Source organism: Hermetia illucens, chromosome 3 (genome assembly GCF_905115235.1).
Source record: "Hermetia illucens chromosome 3, iHerIll2.2.curated.20191125, whole genome shotgun sequence".
NCBI lineage: Eukaryota > Metazoa > Arthropoda > Insecta > Diptera > Stratiomyidae > Hermetia > Hermetia illucens.
Window position 1 is genome coordinate 53,018,540 of NC_051851.1, and position 17,309 is coordinate 53,035,848.

Consider the following 17,309-nt stretch of genomic DNA (forward strand, 5'->3'; position numbering starts at 1 on the left):
CTAATGCCGCAAGCAAGTATCTAAATCGACTTTTTTCAAAATACTTAAGGGAATAGCTAATGACATGCTTTGTTCGTATTTTTCCTTTCAAGTCATGTCATCATTACGATCAATGAAATGATGATTGGTATTCTTCCGGATATAAAGCCAGGACAGATTAAATTCGCGGTTTTAGAAATACACAGTATTGTTTTCACCATCTCACCAACTTTTCTAAAACTTTTAAATGATAGAAAAAACCAACCCTAATTTCACGTATGCCCCGTAATCCACAATTTGTCATAAACAAACCCTCCGTATGACACAAACTGATATAAGAAAATCCAAAAAATCCTGAAGCATATCCTCTTCAGTAAGCTCTTCTTTGTCGTTCCGTGCTGATTCCATTTCCGTTTCTTGAACGATAAGAAACTAGAATTACGGACCGGTCAAGGATATCCAAACAAATAACGGAAGGTAGGGTGCATAAAGAATAAGATGTTCCTGCTGTGGCTTGTGTGTTACTTCGACTAAGAAGCAAAGCATAATGATTGCACTGCGACCAAGATGTACGTCTGTGGACTATGCTTATCTACACCACATGCTTATCTCTGAAAAGCTAAGCCGAATATCTTATCAGTTGGGTGGAGTGCAAGTGGGGGCATGACTGATTTCTTGTTATTTGCGGCAATTCCCGTAACCGCATTTCTCATTGGTGAATTGCTGAAGTGCTTTGTGAAAACTTTGTGATGGCTACAATCCATTTCATGCCATGATTCGTCAGTCGTGTTGTCGCTATCGCTTTCGCTACCAATGCCCCATCTAGCCAGTGAATCTTGGCGTACCTACCCGCTCTTTTAATTGCTTCCCATATTAGCCAAGTCGTTACCTTGCTTTGCACATAATTAATTACTGTCACGCCTTTTTATACTTCTTATCTGGGAATTTAAAACAATAATCTCAAAATGTTTGTCATGCTTTTAAGTAGCAGCACCAGCGACCATTCCTCAGACATGGGGTCCAAGGCTCAAAGGTTCACAATAACGTTTCCACCACACTGTCCTTCCTCCTTCCCTATCGATTGACTGATGGAGGCAGGTTTATTTCACTCCAAAATGGTCTCGTAATGCAAAAAAACGGCGGAAAATGAGTGGAAGGTGGACGGACGGACCGCTACTCATCGCTGGTCGTCGCTTACGCGACCTCATATCGCATTTTAAAAGTCAGGTGTAAGAGGAAATGTGCGAATAAGAAGCCGCTAGGTACCGGGCAAAAGGAAACATTATGCAAACCAGTCTTGCAGCACCGTTGAATGCACTGGTCTCTGGTTGGCTGGCTTGTCGGTCCGGTTGCATTTTAGACGATTAGCGATTACAGTTTGACATGTAAGCTCGAGTGTGGTAGTGCATGCACCAAGTAATGTTACGGAGTGAAATGCGCCATTCGTAACTTTGCATTTGCCAAGCAAAAACTTTCTATCAGCGCCATGTCTCCGACTACGGGGACCATCATAGTTGAAATGGGTAGAATTCGACCATACCGACTTTTCGATATTGACGGGTTTCCCATTTTGTTGGTTTGCATTCACAAATAAAAGATGGAAATAGAAAAGATATTCTCACTGTATTCAGGAAAGTAGTTGCGTATATGGGGTACTAGACTATTGGCGCCATCCATTTTCTCATTTGAATGAAGATATTTACAGGGCTCTTGATTAGATGTACATAATCTCTTCCAGCTTCCATTTATAATCCATCATAAATGAAAATCACCAATAGCGACCTTCGTTCGAAAATGAACGTAATATGTAAATAACTTTTTTGCACTAACTCCGCTAAGTAGAAATTGATGTCACCATTAGATACTCGTCACGTAAAGTGTTATTGAGCCATAATAGGTTATTAACTGTCGGTGCCGCCCCTTTGAGAGCAACAGATGATACCCCATTAAAAAATGGCTTGTTAAACTAAGATAAGCTACCACAAAAGTAATTTTCAGGCGTCAGGTATCTAATAATTTGAGCGGGGTTTATATTTTATCGTCGCCCACCTTATTCTAGGCGTGGTATCATGTGAGAAATATTTGCTGAGCTAATAGACTAACAAGTGGAATGGTTATTTCATCGAAACAGCATTTTCAATTCGGAATTCTTTTGGGAATATTTTGAACTGGATAAATTGAGGAATTTTCTATTAGCATAGATGGGTAATCACTTATTGCATGAGAGCTTAACATAGGGAAAACTCTGCATTCATCGGCAGTTTCTTTATACTCATTCCAATGCAAATAGATTGGTAAACATAAAAAGGCAGATAAGTCTTTAGAAAACTTTCTGCCAATTAATAAACGTCAAGATATATCATAATTTAAGAATATCAACAATAACTCAAAACTGATTATAATCTACAAAACAGGGCATGAATATTATTGCAGAAAAACAAGTGAATCGACGGAAAATTTTAATATAAGATAGATATAGACAAAACTAATCTCTGGGCTTTGAGGCACTTTAATTGCCTCTAAGGCTTATGCGCTTTTGAAGTACAACCCATAATTCGAAAAAAAAAGCATTTTATCGTTCCGTTCCGCCTCTAAGCTGGAAACAATACAATCTTCTAATCCAATTACTCCGCTTAAAACTCAAAAGAATGAGCATAGCACCTACAATGTGCTCTCACTTCCATGCTTAACTATTTACCAAGCGAGAACAGGAAAACAGACTGTGACTACTATCTGATCTACCCAATGCCACTTCTGACTTTACTCATATAGATATAGATAGATTCCATTTGAAATTTTATCCTATCTACACACCACAATGTTAAATAGAGGATCGAATAAGGATCGAACTAAAATTCCATATTTTCCACTGATTTCTGTCTTTATTTTTTACAGCCCAATAGAGAGAATGAAATTTCAATTTTATATATAGCTCCCTCAAAGGAATACACAATTGATTCTAACTTTAAAACTGGGAAAAAGTAGGGATTCCCAAAAAACAAGCTACAAAATTTCTTAGCAACAACGTAGTCAAAAAATCCAGAAACGGAAGTAAATTGTATGCTCCAAGAAAATACCTGGTAGACAACGGTAAGCGGATTGTATTATATGAAAGATTGCGAAAACTGATGTCATTTCAGTCGGAAAGTAATGCCATTATAGTCGGGGCAGTCCATGAGAGTTCCATCCGCAATGTTGCATGCAATCGAATTGGCAAATACGTAGGCAAATGGGAGAATCAACACGGATAGTTATTAATGAAGAAAAAGATCGGTTGAATTTTCCACTTGAAGTTCATCTCAATTTCGAAAGAAAAAGAACAAAAAATATTTAAAGATGTTCCACAGAAGTACTGCAGAGATTGATTCAAACTAAACCTCTAGAATGAACCCAGGATAAAACCAAACCTGCTCAATGGATGATATCGTAGAAACAGTTGAGAAAAAAGAGGTGATTATTGAAAATTGTACCCCAGTCCTAAAAAGACTTCATATAGAAAAGAAAGCAGGTAAAGGTGCATAGTTGAGAAGATTTTGAGCGAACAACATATCCAGCGGCATTTGTTGATATTTGATTTATTTTATTTTATTTTATTTTATTTTATTATTTTATTTTATTTTATTTCATTTTATTTATTTTTAATAAATGATGCAATGAACGGAGGGACTCCAATGATATTGCACCACAAGTGTAAACAAAATTTACAATGCAGCCATGCTCTTTTCTTTAAATTGATGCAAAGGATAAAGCTAAAGAATGAGAGTGCAAATGATTATAACCGCGAAGCAAATTAGACATAGGAAAATAAAAGTGAGAACAGAGCTCTGTAAAGGCACCTCGAAAACACTAAAGGTGTGAACGTTAGAACATGATTCACAGCCGCGTATCTCGGATCCTATTGAACAGTTATCTGCCCGCTAAACAGCTTGAATGGGATGCAAGCATCCATTAAAGTTTTTGTATGTCGTAGAGATGCAATATTAAGGAAAACTAGGAGAACAGCATGAAATGAGTAGGAGAGATTCTTTTTAGAGAGCGAGTAAACTTCCTTTGAACCGACTCTATTTTATGGCAGCCGCAATTGTGGCACCGGAAGAATATCACGAAAGCATAATAATAATAACGGATACGGACAACTATGTCCAAATTCCGAATGCATCATCCAAAGTCTGCCGTGGAGCGGATGAACCTGCCTCGTGACATCGGAGGTAGGGGCGTGGTTGACGTGGCGGCACAACATCATCGCCAAGTCGACTCGCTGCGCGCTTATTTTTACAGTAAAGAGCAGACGAGCCTCTTGCATGCGGGTGTCTGTAAGGCAGACTGTGGATTGACTCCACTTAACTTGAAGGATCGATCTTTCAATCCTCTGAGTGGGGTGAAGTCGGACCAGGAGCGGATCGAGGAATGGAAGTCGAAGGCAATGCACGGTAAACACGTGAACTGTCTTTGGCAGCCATTTGTCGATTTGCATTTGTCGAACAGATGGCTGTGTGCTGGGGAGCTCTTTGCTGATACGAAGGGGTTCATGTGTGCCATTCAGGATGGCGTGATCGCCACCCGAGCTTATAAAAAGCTCATCATGAAAGAACGGGTGGAAAACGACCAGTGCAGAATGTGTGGTTCAGCGTTAGAGACGTTGGACCATCTCATTTCTGGCTGTACTGTTATGGCACCGGTGCAATACATCACCAGGCATAATGCTGTGTAAGCATGGGCTGATCGCGGGAACATGTCCGGTTTACCGATATGAGCCGCAAGCAGTACTTGATAGTGCTGCTTACAGCATGTATTGGGACCGGCAAGTTCTGACTGATCACCATACCGCACAATAAGACGTACTGTTAGCTGACAAGACGGGTCGCTCCGCGTATATTATTGATGTTGCTATCCCCCATAATAGCAACATTGAACGGAAATACGTGGAGAAGAAGGTGAACTATGAGCCATTGGCTCGGGAAATCAAAGAAATTTGGCGTCTCGAGCGGGTGCTTGTAGTTCCCATAATACTGTCAGCTACAGGTATTGTACCTAAATCCCTGACGGCTTCACTTGATGTCCTGGGACTTTCGCACAGTCTGGTTCAAACCATGCAGAGGTACACCATTCTGCATACGTGCTCGATGTTGCGGGGAGTACTCGACGGATTCTCCTACTGACCTACCACCGGCCACCACCACCAGTGCCCCTTTTAGTTTTTAAATAGGTAGGATTGTCCGAGCTTAAATGCTTGGCACTTAGTGCTAGTATTAGATAAAATCCGGCATCTGCCGAGATTGTGATAACTCGGAAATAATAATCGTTGATCAGGGCCAGGTATTAGAGCACTTCATTCAAGACCGTAACCGTACACTACAGTACTTTGCAGGAGGCAATCTGGTCGATACTGTGGTCGCCCGGGATTATTATCTTGATTTGACTCAGGTACTCATTCACAGCTGAGTTGACTGGTATTCGACATGCAGACAAGATAACAAATCCCTCTCTCACCAGTGAGATTTGAACCGCGACCTTCCACTATGATAACCCAGCGTTCTAACCACTTGAGCCATCACGGAAGCATACTCGAAAATATTGTTGCCGCCAAGAATGAACTATGTAGTGGAAAAAAAGAAGAACAAGATATTTTGGCAATTCAACTGAGGGTGTCGATATAATGTCGGTTAAATGAAGCTTGCTAGCAAACGTAATCCGATATCTTTGTGACATTCATTCGCCGCTAAAGGCTGACCATTAAGGGGTGTCGGAGGGGAAGTTCTCATCGTATCATATAATATATAACTTTTGTTCACATTCAGTGCTAACATATTCTGAGCGCAATTTAAAAATAAGGTGCCTTGGTTTGATTGAAGGCAGCTTTGTTCAGAAGGGGAATCAATAACAGAAAATAGTTTTAGAGAGTCAACATATAGAAAATAGGAAGAAGTAAATAAGAAATGAAGATCATTTGTAAACAACGAAAATAGAAATCAGCCAAGAATAAAACCTTGGGGACCCCGCATACTGGAAAGAAAGAAGTCAAGACAGAACCATTGAAGGAGACTGGACATAACCTACCAATAAGGTACTATCACAGCCAGGAGAGAACAGCTAATGGAAAGCCATACGATCGGAGTTCATTGAGGAGTAGAGGATGATCAGCGGAATCAAAGATTTTGACATACACTTCATGAACATCTTTTCTATTTTTCAGAACCTACAGATACATCCTACGCTTGGGTAATAATGGTGGTTAATTGCTACTAGACCCAAGGTGAAATAACGGGTGGGTCTTACCAAATAATAAAATCGCTTATTTTTACTCTTTCTCAATTTTTGTGACCCAGGATATATTCATGTTTTTTACCAAATGTTAGCTTTAATAATATGTACACTGAAATACAATGAATATCTTAATAATATGCAAAAAAGAGGAAATTGCCGGAATACTTTTAAAATGGCGCGTAGGAAAATAGAGATTACGGGCCCGGATTCAACAAATGTTTTCTTCACATTAATTTATATTTTTTACATTCCTTATTGAAAAAATATTCCAGACGGAATTTCAAAGCTTACTATAAGTACCAAAAATATCTCGTTGAGATGTCCAACTAATATTAGCCTTCTCCATCCATTCCACCATATCTCCTACTATACCAATAATAAAATAGATTTAAGCTAATCTTACAACGTTGACATTCACGTACTCGTCTTAATGCCACAATTTAATGTTCAGACAAAGACATACACACAAAGAAATCAACTTTTTCGCCACGAGGATATAATACAGAAAATCCTCCCGAAAAAAGTAAGGAACGAAAGGAACTACACCACGGAAAGTTCAGAAAACATTATAATCACCATATCCCATGCAATGTATGGTTTTTGCCCTTGGATAGGACATATCTTAGGATCATATAAGTAGTGGAATATATCCTCGGGTGGTGACGACGGTGATTTTAAGCCCGTTGCCACAGTGTCCATGTCTTACGAGACATGACTGTATGGAGCTACGTACGCCAGTTTTCGAAAGAAACGTGTGCCTCAGTATAAGATGTGGCGACACCAAAAAAAGAGAAAAGCAAGACAAGAACTTAATCCGATTTCTTGGTCCCGAGCTTTGCTTTATGTCGCTTTTGCCGCTCGTATGTACGCAAGAGCAGAGAAAAAATTGTACGGATCAAATACACTAATCCGTATCGGGTGTGTTTTATTCTTAACCCCCAAAATTAAGACTTGAGAATTAGTGCGGGTCTGTGATTACTTGAATTCCGAAAGTGTCAACAAACTATTGCGTGCATTTTTCTCAAAGTGCATATTTCCATTAGAACCAAAGTCTATGCAGAATTTAGAAGGCACTTGGATCACTATCTCGGTAAATGTACCACTTCCACTCAAAGGTTGTAAAAGAAATTTTGAACATGCGATTATAAATTAAAATCTACATAGCTTAAGCCCCAGAATCTCATTATTATAATAGTCACATTTCCAACTTTTCGTAGATCCTCAGGACTAAAGATATACTTCAAAGCTACATAAACAACTAACGGAAGTGGCTTCAACTTGAATAACCCCTTCCACCCACATCACCGATTACAAAACAACCCTTTCGGTCAAATTTTCGAAATCCTGAATTGACCATTAAGCAAAACTGAAGGCTTTAACAGCAGATTTAAGTGACCATTTTAACTGACCCGAACTAACGATTTCGACAACTCTATACAATCGAATGGATGGACAAATACAGTCGTCAGTGACGCTGATATCGAGTTTTGTGGGGCTTTCGCCAGTCCATTCAGGAAATTTAAATACACTCGAAAACGACCCGAAACTGGACAAAATTCTCTGCCCGCATTCCATACGACATAGAAATTTATCGTTGACCGGATTTAGATATTATTAGGTTTTAGGTGTACATATCTCGCAATCGCCATCCATGCACACCCCACAGTTAGAAAAGCGTAGATGTGTATAACTAAAGGCTGACACTATCCATTTTCGTAATATCCTTTCAGTCAAGGGTTAACGACCATTTTAACTGGGTATTGGTCAATTTTGAAATGTCTATCTTTTCGAGAATTTCCGGAATAATGTCCTGTGTAAAGTGCGTTGATACTAGATCAAGAGTCCTTGCCAAGAACCCCTTTCCATGCCATTTCCGAAACGATTTGGATAAAACGGTTATACTTGAAGTATTTCCAAAATAAAAAATAAAGTTTTTCGACTTTCAATGTGTTGTGTGGGGTAGAATTACTGGGGGAGGAAATCGAAACAAGATAATTTCCTACGATTTTAGTTAAAGACTACCCTTTCGAATGGCTGCGATAATAATCTTAATGGTCATTCTAATGGACATCTGAATTTCGTAAAGGAAAGATACAATTTTTTCTACGAAAAGGATATCGGAAACATTTTTTCTGCCATCTTAAGGGATCTTACTACCTTTCAAAGAACTTTTTATGCTGTTTCTCCTCCTACATGATATGTAAGTTTGTACATCTCTAAAATAAAATTCAAGATCTTGGTCTTTGCTAAATAAAAAAAGTGTTCAAGTGCATACATGGGAAAATTTAAATCCAATAGCATTGAAGCCACCTTAAGTCGTAATGTTAATATTGCGAACTTCTTAAAAATAATCGATTTTCCTGGGATAAATTCGAAAAACATTAACTATCCACTTTTTCGAGATAATTTCCATTGAGATGGAAAATGTAATATTCTGACCAGAAACAGATAAAATTGGAAGTGGAAAAAAATGAAGCTTAGATGTTTAGAATAGATTTTCCCAGAGGCATTTCTAAAAGCAGAGGTAGATAAGGTACGCAGCAGCTAATCTTTAAAATGAATCTAAATGGAGTCTATTGATATGGAATAAATTACGAAGTATACTTTTCGGAAAAAATGTATAAACATACATATATATATGCATGTGGAAGGGTGAGAGCCCGACGCTAGTCTGAAAAATATCGAAGTTAGCCAAATTTTCTTTGTTTAGGGGAGAACAGAGGGTCTGCAAGGATTATAGTGTTGATATCCCCAAGCTAGGGCCGTATGTATAGAGATAACCTTCTCCACCTCCTTTGTACAGTGGATTCCTTCCATCCGTTGATTCGGAAAACTATTCGCTTGGATAAACCGAAATGTCTGCTACGCCTGTATATATCTCGGTCCCGTTGTTTTGGCAATCGGTACAAAAATCTCTTTTCCCATTGTAATGTCCTGACATTGATGAATTGCGGCTTAAGAGATGTTGTGCATCCGAGAGAGAAGAGGCTGAGAATTTTCCCGGGGTTTTCGTAATTTACTCAACGTATATTTACTATGCGGTTTAGATCAGTAGTCGACTGTTCGTTCCGCTCCAACCTTGTATTTGGCCATTGTAGTGTATATCCAACGGGAACGGGTGACAGCGTTTCAATAAGATGAATACGGTGAAAAGGAGCTAGAAGAGACGTGAAGTGATGAAGAAGGGAATGATAAGCTCATCCTCCCCTCTGTTCGCTGGTATCAATTTCTGTATCTATCGAAAAAGTAGCAAGAAAAACAGAACTAAAACAATAGCATGAAAATACAAGATAAAATGTATGCGAAAATTCTTTGGGGTATGAGATTGAGCAGTAAGCACCAGTGTAATCTAGAAAATTGCTTTATTGGATTTGATTTTCTATTTTGATAATGAATTCCTCCTGTTGGGATGATTTCGTGTGGCGGTACAGGGTAAGTAAAAGGGGATGATTGGTTTGTTGTGAGAATATGTATGAGATTATGGTCACTGTATATATTAGGAGTAAAAGCATTGAATTTTTAAAGTTTAGCGTTGCTAGTATTTGAAGAGAAATAAGCAACAATTGGTTTTGGTTGGCTGAGGGGCTATGTTTTTGGAAAGATCTGGGTCAAATTAACATAAAACGTTTTCTTTTTACAAAAAAGTTATTCAAACGATTTATAAAGAACAGATTGCTATCAATATTTTCGGCAACAATATATTATCGCAGTTGAAAATTCAAATGCAAATCGTGAAAACAAAGTAATACTACAACGACAATTAAATAAACCTGCATTTTGGTTTATGTATATACATATACAAAAATTAGTTAAAATTCTTCACTTACCGTTAAATGTTGAAACAGCCATGCTCTTAAAATATTTGTTGCTACTTTTGGAAAAATGCCACGTTTCTTTTGGTTCTTTTTGCCATTGGCATCGTCATCTTCTTCACCCGTTCCTTCACCACTACCTATACTAGCATTACTTGCGTCACCTGAAAAATCAAGAAAAAATTTATTAGAAATCAAGCAATATTGGAATTTAAAAACAAATATCGGTCCGATAAATCATTTTCTTGTTATAAATCTGTGTTCAACCAAGAGAGCATACCAGACAGATGAAGTGACAAAATTAAAAGACAAAGTCCCTTGGAGCAGTCATCGGATTAATAACGCATGGCTTCGCAGTAGAGTACGGGCCGACAGAAGATCACTAGACTTAATGGTCGGGATCCTATTCCTGGCACCCCAAACACTTTAGTCAGATGGCATGACTAAACCACAAAATGACAAAACTTAAACACATTTAAATAAAACAAAACCAAAATTATCGCATTGGAGTAAGCTTTTGGCGATAACTTTCTTTGTTTTAAACAAAGGCCACATTTCTTCTCCAGGAGGAAATAAACACTAAGGAAGAGAACAACTAATCCCCGAAATACGACACATCCTTTCATAAAGAAAATTGTCCCAAAAATTCTGCTTGTTTCTTCGATAAGTTCTAAAATCTCAAAGCCAACCCCCCTCCTCAGCAACTGAACCTGAGGCTCGACTGATAGGAATAACAAAATCTGAAATATTTAAGGCAAAGATGGAAAATATATTTTTTTATTCAGCTAACGAAAACATTGGTTTCTAAAAAGCTGGAGGTATAGTAAAAACATCTCACTTGTCACGTTAGGGGAAAAAAATTTCATTAATACAGTTTGTATAAGTTTCTCAAAATTTGTTGACCATCTCTTCAACAAGAAAACAAGTAAATGTTGGCAATAATCAGGCTTAAAAAAAATTAGAATTGACAAAAGAATAGTAGAGAAATCCACTGCGTTGGAAACCGTGCATAGCATCGTAACATACATAAAAGTGTTTAGTTCTAATAAATTCTTGATTTATTCAACAGAAAAGAAAGTAAACCTCCCAAACATTGCCAACAAAAGTATTCGTAGTGTAATTTAATCCGTTTGCTAGTAGGTTGAAGGCAAGTATGGCGGTAGGTCAGTTCTAGAATCTCATCAACTTTTGGAATAATCTAGAAGTCTAAGCCGAGTTGGTTGAGCATCAGTCTTTTGATTTTGAAGTCACAATTGATCAAGTGACCGTTGTGCTGGCCCGCAGCTGTAGGCTTATCACTTACACAGCATTGAATAAAAATAAGAAAAATAGATTGTGAGGAAGCCCTGAACTTTACATAGGAGTGAACAGGAGATATATAAATTATTAAGACAGATGTAAGCACATTTTTTTAATCGGCTCGACAGTGGTAGCAGTCTGCCTTTAAGACTTAAAAGATATTATTGACATAAGTAATGTATCCCGAATAAGCAGGAATTGGCAACTTACAAGAAGCTTCACAGTACATCCTCTATTTAGAGTTAAACTCCCGGAAATAGTGTTCCATTTTCAGGATTTTGTGTGAAACAAAACCTTTTTAGAATCGATTCAATGTCTGTCTGTCTGTCGGACCCGATTTATTCGGAAACGGCTGAAGTAATTGTCACGAAATTTGGTGATAGTATGTTATCTGTGAACCCCCAGTACATACAGCAAGTGGTGCCATTTCCTGCTGAGCTCAAGGGAGGCTCCCCATATACGCGAGAGGGCGATGTAACATTTTTCTTAATAGAATATGGCCACGTAGGATACTAAATAAAAGGGTTTGATTAGTAGTTTTTAAAACTGATGTTATTGCTGATACTGAGTGAAAAATGGGGGAGGGAGGGCTGAAAATGTATGCCCCGAAAAGTGTAATAGTTGTCTTTCTCAGAACCTATCCAACCAAAAGATCTGCAGAAATACAAAATCTACGCTTAAAAATGAATCCCGCTCCGATATCTGCTTAAATAAAATTAATAATAACGGCATATTACTATATTTTAGAAATTTACCCGATCGTTTCCGGTAAGTTTATCGTTCAGCCACACAATTTGGAACTATTATAAATAATAAGTTTGGAGGAAATTAAACTATTATTAACAAAGTAACAGAAGGTCAAAATTTTGCATTTCACGTTAATTTATCTTAATTCAGGACGTGAACGATGCCATCATCATATAAAGTGAACTCATATGAGCGGCGGAGTTGGAGGTATCAAGGATTGAATTTTTAGTTATGTATGAATGAAAAAGCGCGCATACACAAGATGAACACAAAACTTGTATACCCAAATCGTCGAGTTTCTGGCGAGCTGACTTTTTTATTTAATCATAACATTTGTTTGAGGAATATTCAAGTATAGATTGAAATGTCACAAAAAAATAAAAAAAAATAGAACAACACTTTCAGAAGACTTATATGAAGCAAGAATTTTGCTTGCAATTGTTGGAGCAATGTGAAAATAGGATTAGAATAAATGAACAAAGGACCACTTTGTTCTTATGTTATACCTTTCATAGCTAATGCTGAATAAATAATGAATCAACAACAGCCGAACTAACATAAAAACACTTCAGAGCGAGGGCAATTGACATTGAACAGAAAGGAAAGATGCTGGTATTTGTCGCTGCGAGATTCCGGCTAGAGCCTCTCACCAGTAATCTTCCTTTCTGTTTGATGCAGGAGCTATTTTAAACATATTATATACAATTTGTAGTATACAGATACCTGGGTTGTTAGGAGACCTTTGACATATATAAATGTAAACGCGATCACTTTCAATTATATTGAATGTGTGTAAATCACAATCAGGAAAATTTGGACAGCGACCATCATAAACATATATATCAAGGCCAATATTAATTCGGATCACCATATTATTGGCGGCTTCACAATTTTAAGAAGAACAAATACAACTATACGTTAGGTTAATGTTATTATGGGCACGCGCCGCAACGAATAGTTCCAAAAACAAATAGAAACAAAATTTGATGCAGGAAATTGCTTTGGAGCTAAAACAATAATAGTCGAAACCTGTGAGGACCTCAAGGACTCGATTATTAGTACAGACACGAAACAATTTATCACCAATCGGAGAATCGATCGGAATAGTTGATTTAAATATGATTGCAAGTTAGGAAATGAATGAAATGATGCTACGAATCTAGGTATGTAGTATCCTCGAAAAAGCGAAGCCTAGAGAGAGAGCTGGAAGAGAAACCTAAGATAACCAGGGACGAATATCACAAGGTGCGGAAGTTTTACAAAAGCGTACATACACGAGATACGGCAGTAGTTATATAAATTATTTTTTTTTGTGCGTACATACACGAGATACGGCAGTAGTTATATAAATTATTTTTTTTTGTAAGTTAAAAGTTAAACGGATTTTGAATTTAATCAAATTGTAAGCAAATCTGAAGGCATGAAGAGATATATTCACAAGCAATCCAAAATATTTCACCGTGCTTTAGGTCGTCGATGCTGGCCGAGGAGCGAATTGTCAATCAACAAAGGTGGAAAAGTAGGAAAAAATAGTCATAAAGTAAATAAAAAAGTCGTAGAAAGCCATAATAGCAATTTACTAGGAAAATTCAACTGAATTCAGTAAGTTTAGTTTTATTTTACAACTCCTGCTCTTGACCTGTGGCACTATGAGGTGATACACAAGACGGTAAATGCAAAAATCATCCGTCAAATCTTAGCTAGTAGCCCAATTGGATATGCTGGCGAATTCTTAGTTGCTTCCATTTATTTACTTCCCAATACAGCTTGGCTGCGACATATTTTAATTGCTGAGCTCTAAATTACCTAACTTAATAATTCGTTAATGAAAGAGGTAGGTTCCTATTGGACTAATGTAAAATTAAGTTTTATGTTCTCTCATTCTTGGACTCATCTGGAGTCTCCTATTTATTTAATTGTTGGGTGTGGAGTGTCCATATAGGCCCTTTGACCCCACTTCATTAGTTCTTGTCATTTTATTTATAAGGAAATGTTGGTTATCATTACACCTGATGCTGGTAATGTCAAGTCAAAATTTGCATCCAAAAGCAAATCCATAAGCGCATTTATCTCTCAAACAAATCGGTTGCAACACCGTCGAGTTGGTTGTCATATCGCCAATGTCAGACCCGCTGATGGTAGAAAATCGAAAACTGACTCATCCTTTATCCTTCTTTTGTACATCCATTGTCACCATTACTAGTAATGGTAATAGTTATTCGAGGGCATGGAAAACACATACTTTTGCAACAGTTGTCAGTAAATTTGATTTGAATAAAGCAACTTCCATAGAACCTCAAACAAACAACACAAGTAACTTTTCACTTGACATTTAATGATTTGCAATGATCCATACATGTTCCCAATGACATTCAAGCGTGATAGAACGCTATTCATTCAATTGTAATTAGTTTCTAAATCGATTGCATATTTAGATTTCTTGTCTGGATACAGTACAACAAAATGTTATATGAATATGGTCTGGGGGACATGTTAGAGTGCAATACAATGTCGACATTGTGTAAACAATCAACATTACCATGCCATGCTGGTACAGTACCGATCCCATATAGTCTTCAGTCGTGCACGATTATATTCCAAAAAAGGACAACAAATAATGCAACTTTCAAAAAGTGCACATCAAATTAAAATAATTTTTCTACTTAATAAAAAGGCCAGGGGAGACCTCTGAGCGTAAATCGCTCGTATTTTCTTAATGCATCGAAAAATGCAGTAAGACCTAGAGGCAGGTAGTTAACCACCTTGAAACGTTGCTTAATTGAGTATAGTTTGGACTTAAGCGCACATTTGGTTGTATAATGAGTGCAAGCTAGATCCTAGCTGCTAGCTTTCATGAGGTTGTACCGTATTTTTGCTGATTTTACAATAAATGCAATTATACATACGGTGGTATTAAAAGTAGTGCAGCGCGAGATAATCCAATTTTTTTGTTTCGTGCATGTGAAACACATTGTGGACTCAATGCACTCAACACATATTGCGATAGCGCGCACACAAGTTGAAAATAAGTAAAGCTCACATACTATTCCTTATATATCTGCAATGAATTTAAATCACGATTAAAACTCAATTAACCACTTGACGGGTTCGCTATTGAAATCCATAAGACGCCATCGAGCCTGAGCCTGGCTGGACTACGTACTAAAGTACAGTGTGCAGTATGTACAAGTATGCCAAAGATACTAGATACGGTGTACTTGCCTGGGGTGTACGATACGCTATTATGCGGCTCCTCAACGCTAAACGCTAAACATATTATTCCGTCAGATGCCGTGCATCTGATAGCCCCAGTTCGACGAGATAGATTTCAAGTACACCTCAAGAGTGATTTTACAATTTACAATATTTTCCTCGTTCGCTCATAATTTTCAGCTCATATATATATTATGGGTTTGGATCATGTCAAGTGGATGTACTTCAGATACTATTCAGTTGAATGTTTTCTAGAGTTGCCTGGAAGGCTAGATTCGATCATGCTTTGCACTGAATATCTCTCAAATTGGAATAGATTATTTCACATGCTTTGTAAAGTTTTCTAAAAAAGTATTTGCTCTTCACGGTAATCTGAGAAAATTTTAAAATTATCATAGAGGCTTGGACAATTTGAAGTACAGTCAAAGTAAATGTTCTCATGATCACTCAAGCTAGAAATTTATTACACCCTTGTTGCTTTACATAGTTCTGGGCCTGTTGTCTTTTCTTTGCAAATGGTACTACAAATATATAATTTTACATAGCCATATACAAGCATTTCAGAAACTTCGTTCCTATTTGCCCGTACATATTTTCCTGGTGCTCACTATCAGTCAATTTGCTAATAGTTATAACTGCATACCACCAAAAGTACGCCGCTGAACCATTACTTCGAGGTTCCAATGTTTCGCAAGAAATGTTAGCTTGGAACTATAGATTTGGCTTAGAATTTATCCGGCAGATATATTTCTAGAAAATGTGTTTTATCAATTTTAATCTATTTTCTCCTGCGCGTGCCCTCTAATCATTGTAATTAAAATGTAAAGCATCTATGCCGGCAATTTGCTCTGCACTTGAAGAATATGATCTTCTTCACGATAGTATTATATATAGTTGATTCCAGAAGTTGACTAAGTTTTACAATTGAACCTACGAGTATGATCAGTTGAATTCGGTAGGAAATCCTTTTAAGATACTATTATTTTTAGTCTTACTCTATTTCAAGGCTTCCAATGTTTTTCACAAAAGTGGTAGTTGTGTGTAGTCGCTCTGCTATCTGGGATGTGTATGTTTTGTCATTTAAGAAACACCGATTATGTGTATCCTACAGTTCCTTTCTAACATTAATATTTCTATTATTTTTTTTACGTAAAAAAGCAGGTTCAGAGTTATTGCGAAAGAAAAGTAATAGATGCCATGAGTAACGGAGTCCTTCTTCAGATGTTGGCGTTTCATACGTACGAATTCGAATTTTCAGCTACTTCTTGATTCTCGTTGAATTAAACTCCATTGCCCAAAAAAAACACCACACACAACCTCTTCCCACTACCACCTTATGCTAACAAACAATTCCAACTTCTCCTGACTCCTAGTGGATTTTATCGAGTGTAGTTGAGTAAATGTTTGTCCGAACCCATTAACAGCACCATACACAAATTGTTTTATGTGTTGGCCACTTGAAAACAACAAGCGCTCCGAAAAGACCTTTTTGGGGGAGGGTAACTACCTTCGCACTAGCGTATACTCTCATCTTATAAAAGAGAATAGCTAAGGGTTAAGGACAATTCCAAACAGACAACACTAAAACTAACACTTCAAATTTAAAGCCAGGGCTTCATCGAAGTATACCATCACGGCAGTATCTTTACTAAAGGTCGAACGGGATTTCGTGAAGAACTGAGGTGGGGAATAAGTACCATTAGACAGTCTTTAGACTAGTTGTTTAACTACTACCCAAAGATATTTGAGATAATCATTGTATGAAAGTGTAAAAGGTGCAGAATGTACAGGTGTAGAGGTGCAAAAGGACTAATTTTTAATTGGCACTAAAGGAGAAGAGATAATGATTTTAAGGTGTTTGGCGTGATGAGGTTTATCTGGATGCATAACAGATAGGGTGTCGGCTCGTAATGGAAGTTTAATTAAAATTATTCAAATTTAAGAGGGATAAATTGGTTGTTCCGCTGTTTATAATCATTTTGTGTTATAAAACTG

General features: G+C 37.4%; 1 protein-coding gene across 3 annotated transcripts in view; it reads right to left on the reverse strand.

Annotated features, from left to right (window-relative positions):
- The window catches only part of LOC119651502 (homeobox protein homothorax), a 440,180-nt gene that overhangs the window by 30,642 nt on the left and 392,229 nt on the right, over positions 1-17,309 (reverse strand). For all 3 annotated transcript variants that reach the window (XM_038055121.1, XM_038055120.1, XM_038055123.1), the window contains one exon: positions 10,071-10,219. In XM_038055121.1, coding sequence (XP_037911049.1) covers positions 10,071-10,219 — 149 coding nt within the window. The remainder of the gene's footprint in view (positions 1-10,070; positions 10,220-17,309) is intronic.